This window comes from Anolis sagrei, chromosome 4, assembly GCF_037176765.1.
Source record: "Anolis sagrei isolate rAnoSag1 chromosome 4, rAnoSag1.mat, whole genome shotgun sequence".
NCBI classification, from domain to species: Eukaryota; Metazoa; Chordata; class Lepidosauria; order Squamata; family Dactyloidae; genus Anolis; species Anolis sagrei.
The window spans coordinates 37257471-37281025 of NC_090024.1; the positions used below are offsets into that span (position 1 = coordinate 37257471).

At 39.6% G+C, this 23555-nt stretch overlaps 1 protein-coding gene across 3 annotated transcripts in view; it reads left to right on the forward strand.

Annotated features, from left to right (window-relative positions):
• Nucleotides 1–22935, forward strand: part of CNGB3 (cyclic nucleotide gated channel subunit beta 3) — a 77760-nt gene extending 54825 nt beyond the window's left edge. For 2 of the 3 annotated variants that reach the window (XM_060775567.2, XM_060775568.2), the window contains exons 10-18: nucleotides 198–320; nucleotides 1219–1360; nucleotides 2009–2168; nucleotides 2784–2881; nucleotides 5628–5711; nucleotides 8986–9104; nucleotides 17687–17833; nucleotides 19564–19726; nucleotides 20336–22935. In XM_060775567.2, coding sequence (XP_060631550.2) covers nucleotides 198–320; nucleotides 1219–1360; nucleotides 2009–2168; nucleotides 2784–2881; nucleotides 5628–5711; nucleotides 8986–9104; nucleotides 17687–17833; nucleotides 19564–19726; nucleotides 20336–20737 — 1438 coding nt within the window. In that variant the 3' untranslated portion in view covers nucleotides 20738–22935. Of the gene's footprint in view, nucleotides 1–197; nucleotides 321–1218; nucleotides 1361–2008; nucleotides 2169–2783; nucleotides 2882–5627; nucleotides 5712–8985; nucleotides 9105–17686; nucleotides 17834–19563; nucleotides 19727–20229 lie in introns of all 3 variants that reach the window. The other variant, XM_060775569.2, reaches the window with a different exon arrangement.
• The last annotated feature ends 620 nt before the right edge of the window (nucleotides 22936–23555 follow it).

Below are 23555 nucleotides of genomic sequence, written 5' to 3' on the forward strand. Positions count from 1 at the left end.
TTTGGTTTTTGGAGAAGCGGAAGACAGATTACCAACTGGTTTTCTTCACTCAGTCAATGCTAGTCATTGTTACAGTCACTGAGGATGTATCATGACTATTGATGAAAATCAAGATCTCTAAAGGGAGAACAAACAAAGAAATATATATTCTACAGGAATTACATACATTCTTTTTACCTATTATTTGTGTTCTGCAGAGTCATTCGAACTACTGGATACCTCTTGTTCATCTTACATTTGAATGCATGCGTATATTATTGTGCCTCAGTCTATGAGGGACTTGGCAGCACTAAATGGGTTTATGATGGCAAAGGAAATATGTAAGCTCTTTTGTATTTTTTGTAGTTATTCATTTGTTTTTGCATTTCTCACCCCTGTCGTGATTCCAAATCTGTTTTAATTTTTCTTAAGTTTGAATTTTGGGAAATTGGTTAAATTCTGATTGTAACTCAATTTTACCTGTCTCCATCTTCCCATTATTTGCTGAAATAACATTGTTTATGTTATTTCAGCAAATAATGGGAAGATGGAGACAGGTAAAATTGAGTTACAATCAGAATTTAACCAATTGCCTAAAATAAGTTATTTAGCTCTAGTAGTATCACATTGACATATTTGACATTTCCGGAGATGTCTTACTGAAAAACACAGACAAAACTTCTGGCATTTTCTGACTTTTCAAAGGAGTTCTGTGTAACCAAACTCCTTTTTATAGAATTAACTTTTAGAAAGACTATTTCTTTTGAAATTTAATGGGGTGATCAATAATGTCTCTTGTGTTCATGAACAGTTTTGTATATCTGATATATTTGGAGGGAGGATATCCAAAGATATGACTACTGGAGGGTGAAGCATGCTTTCTATTATTATAGCGAATGGAATGAGAATTCATGCATTACCTCCATTTGTACAGAAACAACTTTGTAGCTAAGCAGTTTTCTGTTGCTTTTGCTTTCTGCAAAAAATTGTATTAGAAAACTGTTCTTACCAAAAAAAAACACAAGTTCACTGCTCATCGAGGAGGTGCTATTTGAAACGGTTCCTATAAATGCATTATTTTAAAGGGAATAATAGAAAATGGAAAGGTTTAAAATATCCACAAAATTACAACAAAAATAAAAATGTTAGCAATGACAAACCTTCTCTGGGTATTACTTGCTTAACAAAATAGCAAAAAAAATATGATGATGATGGTGCAATACTCTGTAATATTTTCAGGTATCTACGAAGTTACTATTGGGCAGTTCGAACTTTAATTACTATCGGTGGACTTCCTGAACCAGTAACCACGTTTGAAATCGTTTTTCAACTTCTGAATTTTTTCTCAGGAGTCTTTGTATTCTCCAGTTTGATTGGTCAGGTAAACAATTATAATTAATTTAACTTTTGATTTTAAAATGTATCTTGTAATCAATATGTGCATTTCTGTATTAAACCTGATGTTAAGCTACAATAAATATCTTGGGAAGGGTATAAACATGACTGGATTCATTTTCCTCAGCCTTGCCAGTGATAGATTCATCCCCAGCTAGAAAATGAGTGCATCTACACTATAGACTTAAAGCAGTTTGACACCACTTTAATAGCCCGAACTCAGTGGTATCGAATCCTATTTTAGTGAGTAACCAGCTTTCTCTGGCAGAGAAAGATAAAGATTTTTTTAAAAATTAATAGCTTTTACCATTCTATAGTATTGAGCCTTGGTTTTTAAAATTGCGTCAAACAGCATTAATTTTACAGTGTAGATTAGCTTTGGGAAGGCTAGACAGATAAATCCAGTTGAGATTTAAAACATATTTAGTGCATTTAACTATAGATAAAGAGGTAGATATCGATATAGCTATTTTCTCCATTCTTTGAGTGACTCCTTTAGATATTGTAGACAAGGTTGTCTCTTAAAGAAAAATACCCAGTTCAGATACTGCCATCTCCAGTTGGCACCTCTAACTGACCATTAAATCTCAGCAAGCTATTATAATATGATGTATATTACTGATGATATTTGCAGATGCGGGATGTCATTGGAGCAGCCACAGCAGGGCAGAACTACTATCGTGCTTCTATGGATAACACCGTTTCATACATGAACGTTAATACAATTCCAAGAATTGTTCAGAATCGTGTTCGAACTTGGTATGAGTATACATGGGACTCCCAAGGAATGCTGGGTAAAATTCTGAAACAATGTTTTCCTTTTTTATCTATTAGGAACAACAATAGCATTTGATATATTTGAAACTGGAGTAGGCATGGGTATTTCCCCAGTCCAAAAGTATAACTATTCCTTTAAAAACACAAACACCACACACAAAGTAAACTGAAATACTGGTCAGCCCAATAGTCCAAAGCTTAGTATAATTTTTGCAGTTTTTCCACTTTTGTAAATAAACAGAAGATTTTTTTTCTAGCCATACTCTGGTAATTATATAATTCTGATATTCTGAATTATCTGGGACTGTACCATACAACAATGCCTCCAGTGGCTCAATGGGTTAAACCCTTGTGCCAGCAGGACTGTTGACTGAAGGGTCGGTGGTTCGAATCTAGGGAGTGGGGTGAGCTCCCATCGGTCAGCTCCAGTGTCTCAAGCCAGAACGTGAGAGAAGCTTCCCACAGGATGGTAAAACATCCGGGCGTCCCCTGGGCAATGTCCTTGCAGATGACCAACTCTCTAGACCAGAAGTTGCAGTTTATCACGTCGCTCCAGCCACACACACACATATACACACACAAAACCAAAAACATAAAAAGGGTTTTTTCAGTTGTATAATTCTGTCTTGCAGATGAATCTGAATTACTGGAACAGATGCCAGGAAAAATGCATCTAGCCATTGCTATCGATGTGAACTTTACCATAGTTAGTAAAGTTGACTTGTTCAAAGTAAGTTGATTTTTGTGGAAACTAACATTGAGCATTGAAAGGTATTTGTTCCAAAATAACCACAATAAACAATTTAAATTCATAATACAATGTATGGAATCAAATTAAAAGATTGTTGTAAAGTAAGCAAGTACTATCTAAGAGAACGGCAATGCATATTTGATATTTCATAGGCATTTGCTCTTCAGTTCCTGGAAGTCCCAGCTCATGGTTACTGAGGGCCCTTTCACACAGTCATATAGCCCAGAATATCAAGGCAGAGTAACCCACAATATCTGCTTTGAACTGCCATATATCCCAGTTCAAAGCAGATAATGTGGGGTTTTATTCAGCTGTGTGGAAGCAGCCTGGCTGACTATGGGAGATGTAATCAAAAACATTTGGAAGATAAAAGATACCCAACTATTTTCCTGAAACTTGCAGCTTGTTGTAGAGCAAAATAAGAAAATATCTGAACACAGAAGCATATGAAAGAGAGAAATATGTATTTCCTAGTAGTTCGAAATTGCCCTGATATGGCCTCCATAACATACCAAAGCCATGCACATGTGCTTATCAAAGGAATGTGCCAATGTGACATCATATTCATAAACATTACTATGACCTGGATGTTCTAACTAGAGTTTCCAAGTCAGGAGTATCCCAGGCCATGAGATTTTAGGGCCTAACCCTGAGACCTAGGACTCATACCTCAGATGCTGTCACAAGTTGCAGGGCATGGTGATGTCATTAAGCATGATACACTAAGTTCCAAATATAGCTGCTCAGAGCATGACATTCATATAAGAAATGCCTAGCACAAATATGAAAATATTTATCTGGTTGGAAATTCAGTTTTGACCAAAAAAAACCTCACATTTCCCCAAGTTCTGTTTTAATACCTTTACATGTATTGTTTTTGAGAATATAGGCAGCCCCCAAGTAACGAACAAGATGGATTCTGTAAGTTTGTTCTTAAGTTAAATTTGTTTTCAAGTCAGTATAGGTACATTTTTGAAGTGTAACTCCAGCCACACACACACACACGCGCACACACACACACATGATTTGGATGACATAGGGACGGGTTTGTTGGAGCATGCAAGGAATGAGTGTGTATGTGTGTGTCAGTTGTAAAACAAGATGCATGAAGCTGCATCTTGTCGGGCAATGCTCAGGGAGATGGCTGAGCCTGGGACTTTTGGATCCTGTAGCATTTTTGTTCAGGCTTGATCTATGCAGTTTGAAGAGAGAAGCAGAGAGGGACAGACATTGGAGTGTACTCTCACTTCATGAGCTGCTGAAAGAGTTTATCCAAATGGACAAAGAAAGACTATTTTAAATCTCTCATAGAATGACATTATGTGAATTGATGCAACTGATCACATCATCATCATTATTATGTATGACATTTATATGCCTCCCTTCTCACCCCAAAGGGTACATATGTTGTTCTGAACTGGGGTTTGTAGTTCAGGGAGGAGCCTTTAACAGCCTCTCTAAACTACAAGCCTCAGAATTCTGCAGGAGGCAGAAACAGTATTTAAAGTGGATTCATTCTTTAGTGTGATGAAGTAGTAAGAAGAGTAAACTACTTGTTCTTTACTGTTCACCTGTGTGGCATATTTTCTTTCTCTGGCAAGGCAGTGTGTGGGCTGATCAAACATGAACCGCACGTGTTTTATTTTACATTATGCCACAAGGTTAACACTCTTGTAATGTTCGTTTTGGTATCTGTGCCCTTGTTCAGAAGATTTCACCTCACTTTCTATCCCTGTGATCATTGGATTTTGAAAAAAAAATGGCTTGTTGTGGAAAAAAGTATTGGTGATAAAGCTTCAGTTAAGGCACCTTTCCCTCATGATAACTCTTTCAGGAGTGAATCTCCCTTCCTAGGCTAGATTCCTCTCACTTCCTTTTCTCTCACCCCCATTCTTAACTATGAGTTGTTTGTAAGTTGGATGTTTGTAACTCGGGGACTGCCTGTACAAGGTAATTGTAGTCCAACCAAAGACCTTTACAAACTTTGCTTTTAATAGACAATAAATGACAGTAGCTACATGGGAGAAGTGTTTTGAAAACAACGCTCCCACACTGAGATCCCTCATCCTCACTCTGAGGACTGGAGAAAAAAGGCCAGAACTTCAGAGTCATGCCTTGAGAAATGGGAACTCTAGTCCCAAAATCTGTCCCTATTGTGCTGGGATAGAATGGAGGGGATGGGAGAATCATTACATGGAGCACACCCAAACACTCAACAGCCCAAACACGCAATAGCGGCCCAAACACTCAACGCGACACTCAATCAATCTTTTAAAGACAACAATGTGAACCTGATTATTGTGTGACATGATATTTCCAGTTAAAGGAATATGAAATCTAGAATATTTGTATTATATATGCAGTCATGAACATTTAATGTTTAATGAAGTTGGAGACTATGTTCTCCAATCCATTAATTACACAAAAAGAAGTAATTAGGGTTAAATTGTTAGAGGGCTGGTTAATTCCCAAAGTTGCTTACCTTTGGCCATGCAGACTGGAAATGATGGAATTATAAGATGAAATTGCTGAAGGGTCAAAAGTTCTCTACACCTAGTCTACAGCTCAGCAAATTATACACCCAACTCGTTTGATCCAGTCATGAAGATTAAAAATAATCCTTTCATTAAACTGTCTTCCTTTTGCTGGTACTGCAAAATATTAAGAGTGAGCGTTTTACCCAAATTATCATTCTAATTATAGCAATTGTGATTTTTTTTTTCAGGGATGTGATGTTCAAATGATATGCGATATGCTGTTGAGACTGAAATCCATAGTGTACTTACCTGGTGATTTTGTCTGCAAAAAGGTGATCTTGACTATTTCTCTTACAAATTCAAGAGTAATGAGGGCATTAGAAGTGGAGTTCAGCTAAAGGTCAAGAACAAAATCTGAACAAAATTAATCTTGGGTAAATTACATACCATAAAAAGTAATTACACTGCTCTGTGCAATCATAATAATGTGCTCTCAGATTTCAAACTTGGTCCAGAAAATATGGATTTTATTACTTATATGATCAACTTTTTTGTAATTGAAGTATGAATAACTGTTGTGTTTAAATATGAGTTATCTATTGGCACACATTATTAGGCTTTGTTATTTAAGTGAAATGTTGCAGGCTCCAAATTGTACTTAAGTATATACACAGAGGGACATGTGAGACTGAACTCTTTCGCACTATGATTTACCATCTGAAATTTCTGAGATGCACAAATTAAATACTCTGTTCTCTGCCAATAAATAATTAGCATTACCATTCATGCTTGTTTTAATATCTACTGGTTCAAGGTCAGCAGTTTTCTGAGTATGAGCCAAACTATAGATTGTATTAATTCACTGGTTCAGTGTTGTGTTGGAGTATCAACTGTTTAAATAGTACCTCTTGGTTGTGGGGGTGTGGGTATGGATATGTCAATCCAATAATCTAAAATCTTACCTCTTACACTTGATAAATTGTCATTCTCTGATATTTGGCACAAGAGCAAAACTTCCATAGTGCTAAATGGAACATCCTTACCAAACTCAATAGCAAATTGAGGAGGACAATTTTCACAGGAATTGCAGAGTGGCGGGAAGGCCCCAAACAGTATTCTTTAAAGTGTAAGGTAATGAGGAAAAGTAGTCCTGTTTATAATAACTACACAGAGACTGCTACTTAAAGAACATAAATCAGACTTGTGAAGTGCTTGCACAATTCTAATGTCATATTTCAAGGGCTGAAAAGCAATTTTAACCTTGACTATCTTTATCTGAGATTCTCTGCACAAGCAGGTCTACTGTGTATACCAGAGAAATCAATCAGTTCTCTAGTTGGATTTAATAGCCAGTATTCCCACCATTGCTGTCCAACAAAGTTTCGGAGGTGTACAAAAAGAACACTCACTGAACTATGCTACCATGTTATGTTTGTTGTTTTTATACACCTCCGAGTCATTTCTGACTTATGACAATCCTAATGTGACCAAGTCATGGAGTTTTCTGGGACTGAGAGTATGTGCTTGCCAAAGTTAGCTCAAAGGGTTTCCATGGTAAGGCGGGGAATTAGACGCTGGTCTCCAGAGTCATAGTTAACACTTAAACCATTGTACTATACTGGCTTTCATTTTATGCTACCTTTTCTTTCTTTTTTTAGCATACTAGATTACTTTGATTGGGATAGATATATCATAACCACAGACATTCCATTCCTATTTGTCCAGGTATAATTGGCTTCATTTGGATGCTAATCAGTTTGCAAATGAGCTGGTAAATATGCAAGAAACAGCAGATGCTTTGGTTGGCTGATTATTCTTGATTCCCCCTTTGAAATTATGCAAATGATGCATTAGGAAAATAATTAAAATGCTGATTTACTTTTGAATGTGCAATGTTTCATTTGTTTGGGTTGTTGGTACTGTGCTTGCCTTGAAGAATGCAAGAGGCAAGGTGCGTTAAAGGGATACTAAAAGTAACATCTATTGAGAGAGAATTTACTTGGTCTATGAAAAAGAACTCTGTGAAAGTTAAAACCTTTTATTCTCTTCCAAGTGGAATAGAAGCTAAAGCCTTCAACATATTTTTAATCTAACCAATTCATCTGGTACAAAAAAACCAAATACAGTTCCATATTGCATATAAGATAAACTTGTGTTGTACAGATTTAGGAGATGGTCCTGCTGTCAGGTCTAGAAGCCAACCATTATTTCCATTTTTAAGAGCAAAATAGTTATGCTGAAAGCTAACTGGTTAGTTTTTGTGACAATTAGAATTCTTCATAGTTCCCAATCTGAGTCTTGTATTGCCCAGAGTGTCATTTCTTTCCTTAATAAACAACCAGGCAGATTGTTTGGCATGGATCAGAGAAGAGGGTGGTAGAGAAACTGTTGAATATCACTGAATGCTGAGTGTTTAAAGGAAACATCAACTTCCAAATCTGTTCAAAGTATAGCAAGCAGGTAAAAAGATCTTTAGCTGTTCGGGTACTTGTATAAGTCAGTAGGACAATATATTTGCACCTTGACGGACATACCATCTGAAGCCTTTCTGCATTTCCTACAGAGTTGTTTATTCTATATTTTCCATCAGTTTTTTTCCTTCACTATGTAAGAGCCAACAACACAAGATGTGGGAGATGTCTCCTAAAAGTGTTTTATTTTCCTAAAAGAAGCTGCATAGATAAGGGATTATATATATCAAGTGATGGAAGAGGAAAAGTGGTTGACCCCACACCACTTCAACAAATCTAAATTCCTCACCACCATTCCCAAAGGAACCTCATTATTATCTATCTAGCACTATCCATTTCTACAAAGGGTGCTGGTGAAGTAACCTCCAGAATGACTTGATATGTGTAAACATGCAAGTGAACACATTCATGTCTAGCATCATACATGAATAAAGACAGCTGGATTTGGAAACAGCCACAAAGCTCACTGAAATGTCAAGTGAGGTTAATATGCCCATTATGCTATCCTGAGGCTCCTCGGAAAGAATCTCATGATATCTCATAACAACAGAATTTACACTGAGGTGTTGAGTTTGAGAACTAGAGTGGTGTAATGGTTTGAGAAGACCAGAGTTCAAAGTCCTATTCAGCAATGGAAACTTGATGGATTGCCCTGGGTAAATTGCACTCTCACAGATGCAGAAGAAGGCAATGTCACCCCATCCCTAGGAACAAATTTTGCCAATTATGTATCATAATATAGCCTTGAGTCCCCATAAGTCAGAAACAACTTGAAGTTTCAGAATAGCAAGTTGTGTGGTTTCTTCCATACCAGTTTCCTTTGTACTTTGACTGTTTGAAGTACATGACTGTAAATGGATAAAAATGGAACAGCCCCTATGTTGGCCATCCCTGGTTTTCTTGTGATGTAATCATAATGAAAAAAGAAGTCATCTTACTATGGTCATGGCCATCTTACAACATGATGCAAAATCCTGCTTCATCAAACTGTCCTAAGGGGGGGGGGGGCTGAATTTGAGGAAATTCCTTAAGTTGTGGTGGGGAAAGCCTTTACACTTTCTATTTAGGATAACACTCATCATCATCAATCTACAATGAACCTCCAATACTTTCTTCTCTGTGTGTGTGCATCTAGGGTGAAATTGGTCGAGAAATGTACATCATTAAACAAGGTGAGGTTCAAGTACTTGGGGGTCCTGATGGCACCAAAGTCCTGGTCACCTTGAGAGCAGGAGCTGTATTTGGAGAGATCAGGTATTCTTGTATTGCTTTGGATAAATTAGGGTTTCCTACAGATGAACAAATCTAGAACAGCTGTAAAAAAAATACTGCTAATTGGTTGCTCTGATTGTATGGAGAACATTGTACCTATTAACAAGCCATCACAATTTAAATCACTGCTAACAAGAGCTTCATCATCATCTGGATTCACCCCACAGACAATGTTCTTCAATGGAGTCAATTCTTGAATTCAGCAACGGTTTAGTTATTGATTTTAGATAACTATACATGCAATTCTAAAAATATTAACTACATAGTAATCCTGACTGGTCATAGTAGAGTTTACATCTGAATAAACATGGACAACATTATGATGTATGTGTATGTACCATGCCAGAGATAGTGATAATTCATGATGAATACACAGGAATTCTATTTCATTTCAAATTTACACTATGTTTCTATGAATGGACATATAGAACCTTTTAAGAATGTTACAAATGACATTGACTTTCCTGGGCTCTTCTTGTGCTTTTCCCATTCCTTTCAATGCTCATCTGACAGTGGAATATGCTAGTGGATCCGTTCTTCTGTCTTTGGGAAACTTGAAAACATGTGTTTGTGAGTTGCCTATTTATGGACTAGTAGGAGCTGTTGGCATTTTGTTAAATACAACTGGCACATTTCCATTGCCATAGGGCGAGCTGCAAATAGAGGATAAAGTTAAACCTGGCACATTGCTGTTCACCTGTTTTCCAAAAGCAGCTTAAATTTGCCAGCAGGAGATTAACAATAGCAGGATGGCAACAGGAATGGAACTGTGCTCCAGTTTATCACATGCCGTAAAACAACACCTGGATCCTTCTCTACTTTGTCTTCTGGCAGGTTTCAGCAGGAAGAGCCTGGGATCCAGCCTTTGACAAACAGAATGCTTCAGTTTATTCCACAGTGATGCTTATAAAACCCAGGGGAAAATCCCATTCAAAAGGGAAAAGGGAACAGAGAAAAAACGATTACTAAACTTGTGAGGAGACATGATAATCATATATAAATATGTGAGAGTGTCATAAGGCAGAGAGATCAGACTTGTTTTCTGCTGCCCTGGAAACTAGGACTAGAAGCAATGGGTTCAAATTACAGGAAAGGAGATTACACGTGAACATTAGCAAGAACTTCCTGACCATACGAGCTGTTCAACAGTGGAACTCTCTGCCTCAGAGTGTGGTGGAAGCTCCTTCCTTGGAAGAATTTAAACAGAGGCTAGATGGCAATCTGTCACGGATATTTTGATTGTGCTTTTCTTGCATGGCAGGGGGTTAGACTAGATGACCCATGTGGTCTCTTCCAACTCTATTATTCTATGATTCTATGATTCTAAACCTCCAGCAAAGGATCACCGCCTTGTCGGGGCGCTGGAGCTTGAGCACCTCAATGATGTCATGAGCGAAACCGTGAAGGGCCACCCAAGACGGGACGGTTGTGGCAGAGAGGTCAGATCAAGCGTGATCCCTGGGGAAGGCAATGGCAAACCACTCCAGTATCCTTGCCAAGAAAACTAAATGGACCAGTACAACCAGAGATATGTCGGTATGCCATTGGAAGATGGGACTCCCAGGTCGGAAGATGGCCAAAATGCTACTGGGGAGGAGCAGAGGATAAGTTCAACTAGCCCCAGATGTGATGACGCAGCTAGCTCAAAGCCAAAAGGAAGGCTAGCGGCCGACGGTACTGGAGGTGAACGACGAATCCGATGCTCTAAAGATCAACACACCATAGGAACCTGGAATGTAAGATCTATGAGCCAGGGCAAATTGGATGTTGTTATTGGTGAGATGTCAAGACTAAAGATAGACATTCTGGGGGTCAGCGAACTGAAATGGACTGGAATGGGCCACTTCACATCAGATGACCACCAGATCTACTACTGCGGACAAGAGGAACATCGAAGAAATGGAGTAGCCTTCATAATTAATAAGAAATTTGCTAAAGCGGTGCTTGGATACAACCCAAAAAATGACAGAATGATCTCAATTCGAGTGCAAGGAAAGCCTTTCAACATTACAGTGATCCAAATATATGCCCCAACCACAGCTGCTGAAGAAGCAGAAGTAGATCAGTTCTATGAGGATCTGCAGGACCTACTGGATAATACACCAAAAAGAGACATTATTTTCATTACAGGAGACTGGAATGCCAAGGTGGGAAGTCAAATGACAACAGGGATCACAGGCAAGCATGGTCTGGGAGAACAAAATGAAGCGGGACGCAGGCTGATAGAATTTTGCCAGGAAAACTCGCTGTGTATAACGAATACTCTCTTCCAACAACCTAAAAGACGGCTTTATACATGGACCTCACCAGATGGTCAACACCGAAATCAGATTGACTACATCCTTTGCAGCCAAAGGTGGCGGACATCCATCCAGTCGGTGAAAACAAGACCTGGGGCTGACTGTAGCTCAGATCACGAACTTCTTATTGCTCAATTTAGAATAAAACTAAAGAGATCAGGGAAAATACACAGACCAGTTAGATATGATCTCACTAACATTCCTAGCGAATATACAGTGGAAGTGAAGAACAGATTTGAAGGACTAGATTTAGTAAACAGAGTCCCAGAAGAACTATGGACAGAAGTCCGCGACATTGTTCAGGAGGCGGCAACAAAGTACGTCCCAAAGAAAAAGAAAAACAAGAAGGCAAAATGGTTGTCTGCTGAGACACTGGAAGTAGCACAAGAAAGGAGGAAAGCAAAAGGAAACAGGGATAAGGGGAGATATGCCCAGTTAAATGCGCAATTCCAGAGGTTAGCCAGAAGAGATAAGGAACTATTTTTAAATAAGCAATGCATGGAAGTGGAAGAAGACAACAGAATAGGAAGGACAAGAGACCTCTTCCAGAAAATTAGAAACATTGGAGGTAAATTTCAAGCAAAAATTGGTATGATAAGAAACAAAGATGGCAGGGACCTAACAGAAGCTGAAGAGATCAAGAGAAGGTGGTGAGACTATACAGAAGATCTGTATAGGAAGGATAATAATATTGAGGATAGTTTTGACGGTGTGGTGAATGAATTAGAACCAGACATCCTGAGGAGTGAGGTTGAATGGGCCTTAAGAAGCATTGCTAACAACAAGGCAGCAGGAGACGACGGGATCCCAGCTGAACTGTTTAAAATCTTAAAAGATGATGCTGTCAAGGTGATGCATGCCATTTGCCAGCAAATATGGAAAACACAAGAATGGCCATCAGACTGGAAAAAATCAACTTATATCCCCATACCAAAAAAGGGAAATGTGAAAGACTGCTCAAACTTCCGTACAGTGGCCCTTATTTCTCATGCCAGTAAGGTAATGCTCAAGATCCTTCAAGGAAGAATCCAGCAATACATGGAGCGAGAGTTGCCAGATGTTCAAGCTGGGTTCAGAAAAGGCAGAGGAACGAGAGACCAGATTGCCAATATCCGCTGGATAATGGAGAAAGGCAGGGAGTTTCAGAAAAACATCTACTTCTGCTTCATTGACTATTCTAAAGCCTTTGACTGTGTGGATCATAATAAATTGTGGCAAGTTCTTAGTGGGATGGGCATCCCAAGCCACCTTGTCTCTCTCCTGAGGAATCTGTACAAGGACCAAGTAGCAACAGTCAGAACTGACCACGGAACAACAGACTGGTTCAAGATTGGGAAAGGCGTACGGCAAGGCTGCATACTCTCACCCAACCTTTTTAACTTGTATGCAGAACACATCATGCGATGTGTTGGGCTTGATGAATGCAAGGCTGGGGTGAAAATTGCTGGAAGAAACATTAACAACCTCAGATATGCAGATGACACCACCCTGATGGCCGAAAGCGAGGAGGAGCTGAGGAGCCTTCTAATCAAGGTGAAAGTAGAAAGCGCAAAAGCCGGGTTGTAGCTAAACGTCAAAAAAACCAAGATTATGGCAACAAGAATGATTGACAACTGGAAAATAGAAGGAGAAACCGTGGAGGCCGTGACAGACTTTGTATTTCTAGGGGCAAAGATTACTGCAGATGCAGACTGTAGCCAGGAAATCAGAAGACGCTTACTTCTTGGGAGGAGAGCAATGTCCAGTCTCGATAAAATAGTGAAGAGTAGAGACATCAGACTGACAACAAAGATCCGCTTAGTCAAAGCCATGGTATTCCCTGTAGTCACCTACGGATGTGAGAGCTGGACCTTAGGGAAGGCTGAGCGAAGGAAGATCGATGCTTTTGAGCTGTGGTGTTGGAGGAAAGTGCTGAGAGTGCCTTGGACTGCGAGAAGATCCAACCAGTCCATCCTCCAGGAAATAAATCCCGACTGCTCACTGGAGGGAAAGATACTAGAGACAAAGTTGAAGTACTTTGGCCACATCATGAGGAGACAGGAAAGCCTAGAGAAGACAATTATGCTGGGGAAAGTGGAAGGCAAAAGGAAGAGGGGCCGACCAAGGGCAAGATGGATGGATGGCATCCTTGAAGTGACTGGACTGACCTTGAGGGAGCTGGGGGTGGTAACGGCCGACAGGGAGCTCTGGCGTGGGCTGGTCCATGAGGTCACGAAGAGTCGGAGACGACTGAATGAATGAACAACAACATGATTCTAAACTACCTTGCTAGAATGTACAGACCCGACTAAGCAATATAGATGCTAAACGATAGCTTCCAGGATACTGAAGTAACATATCAATTCCAACATTGAGTTTGAACATTGAAGAAGCTATCTAAGGTACTGAACCTTTTCCCAAACTAGTTCAGACCAAAACTTGTAGCAGATCAATGACTCTTTGGTGCTTCATGGCAATCACATAAACATGCACAAGTGGGGACAGCTGCATGAACACATCACTCCTCTCTGTATCTTATCTCCACACCATTCTTTCACATAATGTAACCCCATTGCAAATAATTCTTACTTACACATGGTGTTAAATGTTTGATCAGTCCCCTTGCCACTAAGAATGTGACAGAGCTTCATAATCTCTCCCTAAGTCCAGAGACCTGAGACTGTGACTTAAGCTTTCACAAACATTTTCCTACTATTTGATTTTGCCCTGAAGTTAAAGAAATGCCTTGTTGGTAAAATGAAACCATGGGTGTTTCCACAAAGAATGCTTCCAGTGCTACCATTCAAGGGGTATTGTACAAGACTTTTGATGTTTTCCTTCTTCAAGGAAAGAGACACGCAGGCGGACTGGCTGACTTAGGAGGGAACAGGTTGAAGGAAGGAAGGAAGGAAGGAAGGAAGGAAGAAAAATATCTCTATTTAACTGGAATGTGGATTAGAGTGATATAGCATGAAAGCTAGGAAGCAGAAACAACGATGACATTGTGGTGGTTTTGTTCCTTGTTTATTACACATGTTTTGATCTCCCAGCCACATTCCATACACACTATCCAGGATGAAAGTAGTCTGCAAAAATAAAGAAACAATGGGATGAGATTGGGGAGAATGGAGAGAAGAATAGAAAAGTGAAAACAAAATGTGTGTGGGGTGGGGGGGGGGGGTGGAGAAGAAATGGGAAATCCCTGCTTATATATAATGTTTGCTCTACTCACTTTCCAAGGAATGTAGTGCTTGACTTCATAAAAGGTTGCTAAATTTATTACGCTATGTAACACAATTTTTGTTCCCGGGTTATAAATGCCATTTCCTAATTGGTTATGTCATAAAAATATGGAAAAGTTTATTAAACTGCAAAAACTTAGTTTTTGCAGGACATCTTGCAGCACATTTTGCTATTGTTTTTTTCCAATTGTTTTTATTTACAATAAGATGCTCACAAGAGTGGAGCATGAAAGAACGGCATTAGGTGTTATAAAATTAAAAGTATCTGATTACATTGAAAGTGAGGGAACAATGTGGAGCGGAGTAGAAAGCAAGAAATGAGAACTCTTAAGAAACACACGAACCTAAAACTCCAGGAGGAGAAAAGGAAAAAAAAGGGGGGGCAGGGGGATACACACATTGACCAAAAGGCTGGTCTCAGATGGAATAACATACTTCTAAGTCTCCCAGGCTTGAGCAATTCACTTTATGTTTCTCGACTGTGAGTGTATCCATTCTTCTTATCTTCAGGTCGTCGGTCCTTTAAAGATTTACTTTTTCACTCTAATTTCATCCTAAGAATGTTTATTTCCTTATTCTCTTTTTCAAGAAAATTTAGGAGTTTGTCCCAATTCGTTTCTTTTATTTTGGTTTTATTATGTGACATACTCTGTGTAAATAAGTCCATATTCATAATGTCTAATGTTTTTAAAATCCACTGTTCTGAAGTGGGTGTTTCTTTAGCTTTCCAAAACTGTGCTAATTTAATTCTCGCTGCTGTGACTAAAAAAATAATAATCTTATTCGTATTGTTGTCCATGTCAAAATCTGTAATGCCCAATAAAAAGTACTCCGGTTTAAAGTCAAATTTGATTTGAAGAATTAGTTCTATTTTTATTTTTTTTTTGTAAATCTGATGCCAAAAGGTTTTGACAATTTTACACTTCCACCACATGTGGATGAAGTCTCCTCTATGTTTGCCGCATTTCCCTCCTATTCTACCTTTGTTGAATTTGGATATCTGTACTGGTGTTAAATACCACCTGTGAAAGAGTTTTAACCAGTTTTCTTTGAGCTCGATGGAGTATGTGTACTTTAGTTTCCTTAACCATATCCCTTCCCATTCTGAAAAATTGATGGAGCAACCTATATCTTTGGCCCGTTTTATCATAGTTTCTTTCACCAATTCCCCTTCCGTTGACCATCTCAGCAGCTGCTGGTATATTTTTCTAATTATTTTTTTGTTTTTTTAATTATTTTGTCCCAGAAGGTTTCTTTTTCGAAACCTACTTTTTTGTCTCTTTCGAAATTTTCTTTAATTTGAAAATAATGTAACCAGGAAATTGTCGGGTCCATTTGTTTTAATTTCTCTTGAGATTTTAATGTTATGTCTTGCCCTTTTCTTTTTATTAATTGATTATATGTGAACCACTTTTCTCTCGGGATCTCTCTTCTATTATCCGCTTTGCTATAGTTTTTAAAATGAATATCTCATAGAGACTCAACCAATTCAACATAGTTTGTGGCAGCTACAAAAATGAAGTTTCTGGAGTATGACAACTATTTTCAGAGTAAATACCACACAATTAAACAGGAAATAACACTTTCAAATAAAAAACGTATTTTTTTTCAAATTTTGTTACATAGTGTTATTGTCATCATTATCATATTTATTTGTATGCTGCTTTTTTGTAACATTCAAAGCAATGAGCAGTAGGGCTGGTCAATTCGTTTCGTTAATTCGTAATTCGTTAAAAAAATTCGTTAATTTTTGAATTACGAAACGATTACAAAACTTATTTTTAAACCTGGAAGTGTTTTTAAATATCGAAACGGCAGGCGCCAAAAAATTTTGTATTTCCGTCCATTTCGGAAATACGTAAGATGGCCGCCTGGCTTGCTGGGAGCTCTCCTCTCTCGGCGCCGGCTGAGCAAGCGAGAGGGCGAGCGAGAGGGCGAGCGGCGAGCGAGAGGGCGAGGGCGAGCGGCAAGCGAGAGGGTGAGTGAGAGGGCGAGCGGCGAGCAAGAGGGCGAGGGCGAGCGGCGAGCGGCGAGCGAGAGGGCGAGTGAGAGGGCGAGCGGCGAGCGAGAGGGCGAGGGCGAGAGAGAGGGCGAGCGAGAGGGCGAGCGGCGAGCGACAGGGCGAGTGAGAGGGCGAGGGCGAGCGGCGAGCGAGAGGGCGAGGGCGAGCGGCGAGCGAGAGGGCGAGTGAGAGGGCGAGGGCGAGCGGCGAGCGAGAGGGCAAGAGGGAGGTCTCCTTCTCTTTCTTTCATTGGCTCAATGCTGTAGCATCCTGGGAGTTGTAGTTTGGCAGCCTGGGAAAAAGAGCCCCTCCTGGAAGGAACCCATCCTAGCGAGAGGGCGAGAGGGCGAGCGAGAGGGCGAGCGGCGAGCGAGCAGCGAGCGAGAGGGCCCGCCAGAGTGAGTGCCTGCCTTCCCTCAATAATAATTTCTCCTCCCTATTTTACTAAATTAATAATTAAATTTAAAAAATATTTAAAAAATATTGGAAAAAAAAGGGCGCCATCTTTACAAAATGTTTTGTAAATATTTACGAAATTTCGTAAATACCGAACTTTTTTTTTGGAAAATTTTGTAATTATTTTAAATATCGAAACAAAAAAACACCCCAATTACAAATCAATTTTAGAAACAAATTTTTGCGTTGTTACCCAGGCCTAATGAGCAGTGCTAAAACAATGCTAAATCTAGATCTAAAAATGCTCAAATGATGGCACTAGCAAAATACCATGTTGAGGTCTAGGCACCATCATTCAAGATGAATACTGACAAATCAAGTAGACCATATGAGCACAGTCAGAGAAAAGTGAAATAGACAAAAATACAAGAAGGGGAATATAGATTATTCAAATATTTAAAATTACATTAGAGAGATTTTGGAGTGCAAGTGTTCTCATCTACAGAGAACAGGCCAGGAATTTGTAGGCTTAACTTAAAAATAAAGATTAGCAAGCTATCAAACTATAAGAATAATTCTAAGTAACAGAGAAAACTTCTCTAGACTCAGAAACTGAGAGGAATACCTGTTTCTTTGCCATTTCAGCTTATTAGCAGCAAGTGGAGGAAATCGGCGGACAGCAAATGTCGTAGCCCACGGATTTGCCAATCTGTTTATTCTCGACAAGAAGACACTGAATGAAATCTTGGTGCACTACCCTGATTCTGAGAAGCTCTTGCGGAAGAAGGGAAAGTGTGTCTTTTTCTTGTGGCTTATTAATGCAATCATGAATGACTTTTCAATAACTTTAATGCATAGGTTCTTTTTATTGCAATTTCCAGTGTGGGAAGGTATAACAGATTACAAAAAAACATTTAGACAAAGAATGACATTGGACATACAGACATATAGATTCTATGCAACTACATTGGATTTACAATTACATGGCTAACAAACAAACAAAGGGGAATTACATTTTCACTCGACATTCATGCCACATGTACACGTATTCATCCTCAGGCATTCAAATATTACCATATCATTTTCTCCCTCCTTGGTGAAGCACCTGTTAGGCCAGACCCTGCTTTCCTGCGGCCTGCCAATGCATAGTTCCATAACTTCCATAACGCCATAACTTCAAAATGCCAAAATTTCTTCCCTAAGAACAATGCCAAGGACCAGATCTCTGTTTTCCATATAGCAGAACCTGACTCCCTGCACAAAATCTAAGACTCCAAAGCACACTTCTTCCTCTTCCCTTGAGAAAGAAGGCCAAAGTGACCAGACTGCTCCCTTGCAAATTTGCCACTCCATGGTACACTATCTTTCTCCTACCTATGGAGCAGAGCATAGCGGGTGAACAAGTTCTGTCTGTCACACTTTGAGCATTATTAGATTGAGTCTTTTATAGGAATATTCTGTTGATGTAGTCCCAACGTTGTAAATTAATGATAGACGTCTTCCATCCTGGCTCCATCTGTTTCCTGGCCAGATGTTGATCTTCTTGATTGGTGTGGCTGGTCATCTAAGGCCGCATTGGTGCTTTCCCCGCTCCGCAGAATGACCCTCAACATAAGGTCATGCCAAAATCCATAATTATGCTCCCAGAACCTGCCATCCACTTATGAATGAGTCCTACTCTTCAAGGCAACCAACATACAAATTCAGTTTCTCCACTTTATTCCTGTAGTGGTTTTAACAGGCTATATTAAGCATTCATTAGTTTCTCAAAGGAATCATTGCCATTTTCTAAATTTAAAAATATTGGGGTTTTTTCATGTCAGGAGCAACTTGAGAAATCACAAGTTGCTTCTGGTATAAGAGAATTGGCCGACTGCAAGAATGCTGCCCAGGGAATGCCCAGATGATTTACCGTCTTGTGAGAGGCTTCTCTCATGTCCCCACATGAGAAGCTGGAACTGACAGACAGGAGCTCAGCCCGCTCCTCGAATTCGAACCGCCAACCTTTTGGTCAGCAGTCTTGCTGGCACAAGGGTTTAACCCATTAAGCCACCAGGGGCTTATACACTATGAAATAAAATAGTTGTAGCTTAAAACTGAAAGAATAGAGTCCATGTGTATGTGTACATGTGCACATGTGTACTAAAACTGTTGTTAATTCAGGATAAAAAGAACAGGTTAACAGTAAAAGTAGAATAACTTTGTTCCCAATGAAACTTTAATCAGTGTGGAAAGGAGGCCATTCACTACCATGGTCTCCTTGGAGGAAATGGAAGACGCAATGTAATAAATGAAAGAAAAATAATGGAAACAGAGACTAAAGGTCAGATATAGCACAAGGCCTGAGTCTTGGGAGGGGGGGAGTCAATAGAAAAGGTGTATACTTCACTGACTGGTTGGGACGCAAATATCAGAAAGATTAACGGAAGCTGGAAGAATTACCGAGAAGCATTGCTGTACTGGGAGTTTAAACCCTATTTCACTTCTTTCTTTTTCCCCTCCTCTCTCTTTCTATGATCAAGAGCACTCATGAAGAAGACAGGCAAGCCTCCTCCAGGACCTGCCCCAACTGCAAAAGGATTTTCCCTGCTGACTCAGAAATTAGAACCACCCAAAATGTTCCAAGCCTTGCTTGGCGGAAAAGGAGGTGGCATGGCTGCAGTTCTCAAGCTCAAAAGAGAACAGGTACGCAATGGGAAGGGTGAACTTTGGACGACACAAGGAAGATGAACATCTCGAGATGGTATCAGCTAAGAACAGCTAACAATGAATAATCTAGGTTTTGAAATGGTTCTTACAGATGCAGAGTTTGGAAAAGGTACAGTGTGGATTATAACTCACAGCATCCCGAAGCCAATATGGCTAAAAGCCATTTCAATCCAAACCTTTCTCCTTCGCTTTGTGGCCTTTTCTTCTATCAGAAAAAACAAATCCTTCCTTCATTGGAAGCTTTTAAACAGAGTCTGGATGGCAATCTGTCAGGGATGCTTTGATTGTGCTTTTCCTGCATGGCAGGGTGTTAGACTATATGGCCCTTGTGGTCTCTTCCAACTCTATGATTATATGAAATGAGAGCTGTTCTTCCAAGATTGTCCTCACCATTTTCTCTATGAGAACTATGTGGTCTTCTTCTATTCCCTTCATGCATTTTTTTAATTTAACAATGCTTAACTGTTTTTTTGTTTCAGGATGAAAAGGAAAAGCAAGAACAAGAAAGGAAGGAAAAGGAAGAAAAAGAAAAGGCAGAAAAATGAAAGGAAAAGAGAAGTTAATATTTGACTGTTTTTGTTTCAGGACGAAAAAGAAAGACAAGAACAAGAAAGACAAGCAAAGGAAGAACAAGAAAGGAGAGAAAAAGAAGAAAAAGAAAAGGCAGAAAAAGAAAAGGCAGAAAAGGGGAAAAAAGGAAAGATGAAAGTACAGCTTCAAACCAAACCAACAGAAGAAAAGCCACCCCCAGTTCCACAGGGCCAAGAACCTCAAACACAACCTAAGCCAGTTGCCCAGAAGGAAGAGCCAGTTGCCAGTTGCCAACCACCACCACAACCTCCTCCTCCCCCTCCCCCTCCTCCTCCTAAACCAACTTTGTTGAGAGGAATCACTGACCAGTCCCTTATCATTACCATGGGACCTTCCACCATACCTGGAGAAGGAGAAATCCTTACTGTTGAAGTTAAAGAAAAGAAGCAAGCTTAATTGGCAAATTCTTGTGCCATGCATTATATCCAAGGCTGTGCATCAGAGATGCTCAATTCAGCATTCCCAGGATCTAAGTTTTCTTCCATAAAAGTGCAGCCATTTTCAGGCAGTCTTTGTATATTCAAGGAATCCAAGTGAAAGATGATTGGCGGAGCAGCATCTGAGCAGGTCCTGCCTCAGCTCACATGTGCATCCAGTGTAACAGTTGAAAAGATCTGGGAAAATACAGCTGGAGAAGGAATCCACAAAAATCATGCTTTGCGATGGCAACTGGGATTTGAACTCCAGGGTGTTGGATCAGTTTTTCTTGTCACAAAAAAGGACAAGGACCTCAAGAGCCTTAGCTGTGCTTGTATAGTTTCCTATATTACATATATGTAATTATGTAAATGTAGTTAAGAATGACCTAAGGAATCAATCGTTAGAAACTACTCATATGTTGTAGTTTGGGGATTAGAGGAGGTTGGTCTTTGCCTGTGCCACAGACTCCTGTCCCTCAGGTTAAGATGGGTTTGGGGAGCAATAATGTAGCAATGATGAATCATGAATGCATAGCATATATGTATGTAGAGCAATTAAAAAGTCTGTAACCCTGAGTTACTTTACCATTTATAACTCTAGGTGATTTCATTTTGTCACTTAAAATTATAGTTTCTAGATGTTCAGGAGCAAATCCAACCCAAGACAAGCTGTCATCTGAGGCAGAGCTGAAAACACTGTTCATCCCAGCAAATCTATGTCAAATTGAGCAATTTTGTCTCAAATAAACCCATTTATTTTGGTACCTGATGACCGTAGAAGAATATCAGTATAGGGGCACATTGGTTGGCCTATCTATCCATCTATCTAAAGTGGCTTCCAACCATTTTTTGTCCATGCTATACCCAAGCTTCTATAAAATTCTGACATATAATTATTATTCAAAACATGAACTCCTATTCACATGGAAAAAGCCTAAAAGGCCATTAACTTGGTCTAAACAAACTTCCAAAAGCCCTAGCCAGCTTGTTCAATGGTCAGGAGTTCTGGGGGTTGGAGGCCCAAACAGGTGGAGTGCTGGAGGTTGAGGATGCCTGATATAGACTCTAATTTCTGAACTGGATTTTTATTGGAAATGTTTTTCTGACTTATTTTTCCACATAAGGGATTATGAATATATACGTAGAATAAAATAGTGCATTCTATTTTGACATTAAAAACCACAAAAATTTAATTGCGTGGGTAGCTTTACTTTTGTGTGTGTGTGTGTGTGTGTGGGGGGGGGGGTTATATAGCTGTTCATTTACAGTTGGGTTGTAACTCTTAGCACTCTTCGCTATTGACTTTGCTGGCTAGGGCTTCTGGGGACCACTTTCCAACAATATCCACAGGGACATCTGTTCTACGTAACATGCTGATAGGTTTTATTTCCCCTCACAATTCAACTTTCTTCATTTCTGACAAGGCGATTCCTGGCAGTTCCTCCTTCTCAGCCCTCTAATGGTAAATTCCAAGCAGCAAAAATTCAGCTGTGTTCAACAACAACTCTACTTTTTCACAAGTACCCTTATATATAAGTATGATCTGTATAAGGAAACAAAATAATCCCTTGATCACTTGTTTAAAAAGTATCAGAGGAGCTGGCTAATTTCACCTCAAAGTACTATGCAATGTTTAACTTGCAGGTCAGAAAAAGAAGTCACTTGCTTTTATTCTCTTGATCCAATTGATGTACAACAAAATGCAACGCTGCCTCAGAATAAGGAGGCTGAAGAGAAGCATCAAAAAACTACTTGCTGACTATAATACCCCACATCCCATGACCAGAATTTCTGCGTAGGTTTGGTTGGAAGTTCTACTTGTTTAACATAGCTTACTCAGAGATAACTAATTGCACATAGGACTGCAATTTAAATCTGCCCATAGACTGATCGGCAAAGGGTAAATCTGTAATGCTAGATGTGAACAGATTTAGTCCCTATACAGGGAAAGTATGCTGTTTTGCTGTGAAAGGGGCTTTTAATCAAGCTGAATGCTTTTCTTTCTTCTAGTGATGCATTTTGATGTTTTAATTATATGCATTTTATCAATGATTGCCAGTAATTCTTTTGAGCTGCTTGACTAGAAAACTACCAGGGTATCTTATTTGTAAACTACTCTTTAAGTGGAGAATGTGGTATGTTCTTTATAAGTAAATAAAAATTAATCACAAAATAGCTGACTGATGCTTTAATTTCTACGTAATTGCACCTCTTTATTTCCCTAAATGTCTCTGGGCCACACAAAATCTTCAGAAATATACTTAGAAAAATTTTAAAAAATGGTAAACACTTCCCTTTGCAGCAGTTCTTCTTAGTTCCAATTAGCAGAATATGCCTTTAGGGAAAGAGGCCTCACCACCACTTCATAACCTTGGGAAAGGCACTGAAGAGTCTGTGAACCCAATAACAAGAAGGAATTTATGTGTTTGTATATGTGTGCAGGGCTGGGCCTACTTGGGCCCTCCAGTCATTTTGGACTTCAGTTTCCACAATTCCTAACAGCCAGAACAGCATGGCTGATAGGAATTATAGGAGTAAAAGTCCAAAATGACTGGAGGACCCAAGTAGGTCCAGGCCTGGAGTATGGGATTTGTTACTGAACCCTGTGTCTCTTTCGAGGCCTGTGCAGCCTCCTCCTGGCGTGGCTCCTCCTCCCTCCCTCCCTTCCCCTCTCGCCTTCCTTGCCTGACAGATGGAAAAGGCTTGCTTGCTTCTTCTGTCCCTCCCCCCCCTTCCCCCCTCTCTCTGAGGAGGCTCTAAAGGCTGCTTTTCAGTGCAGCTTTGCCGAGCTGTTC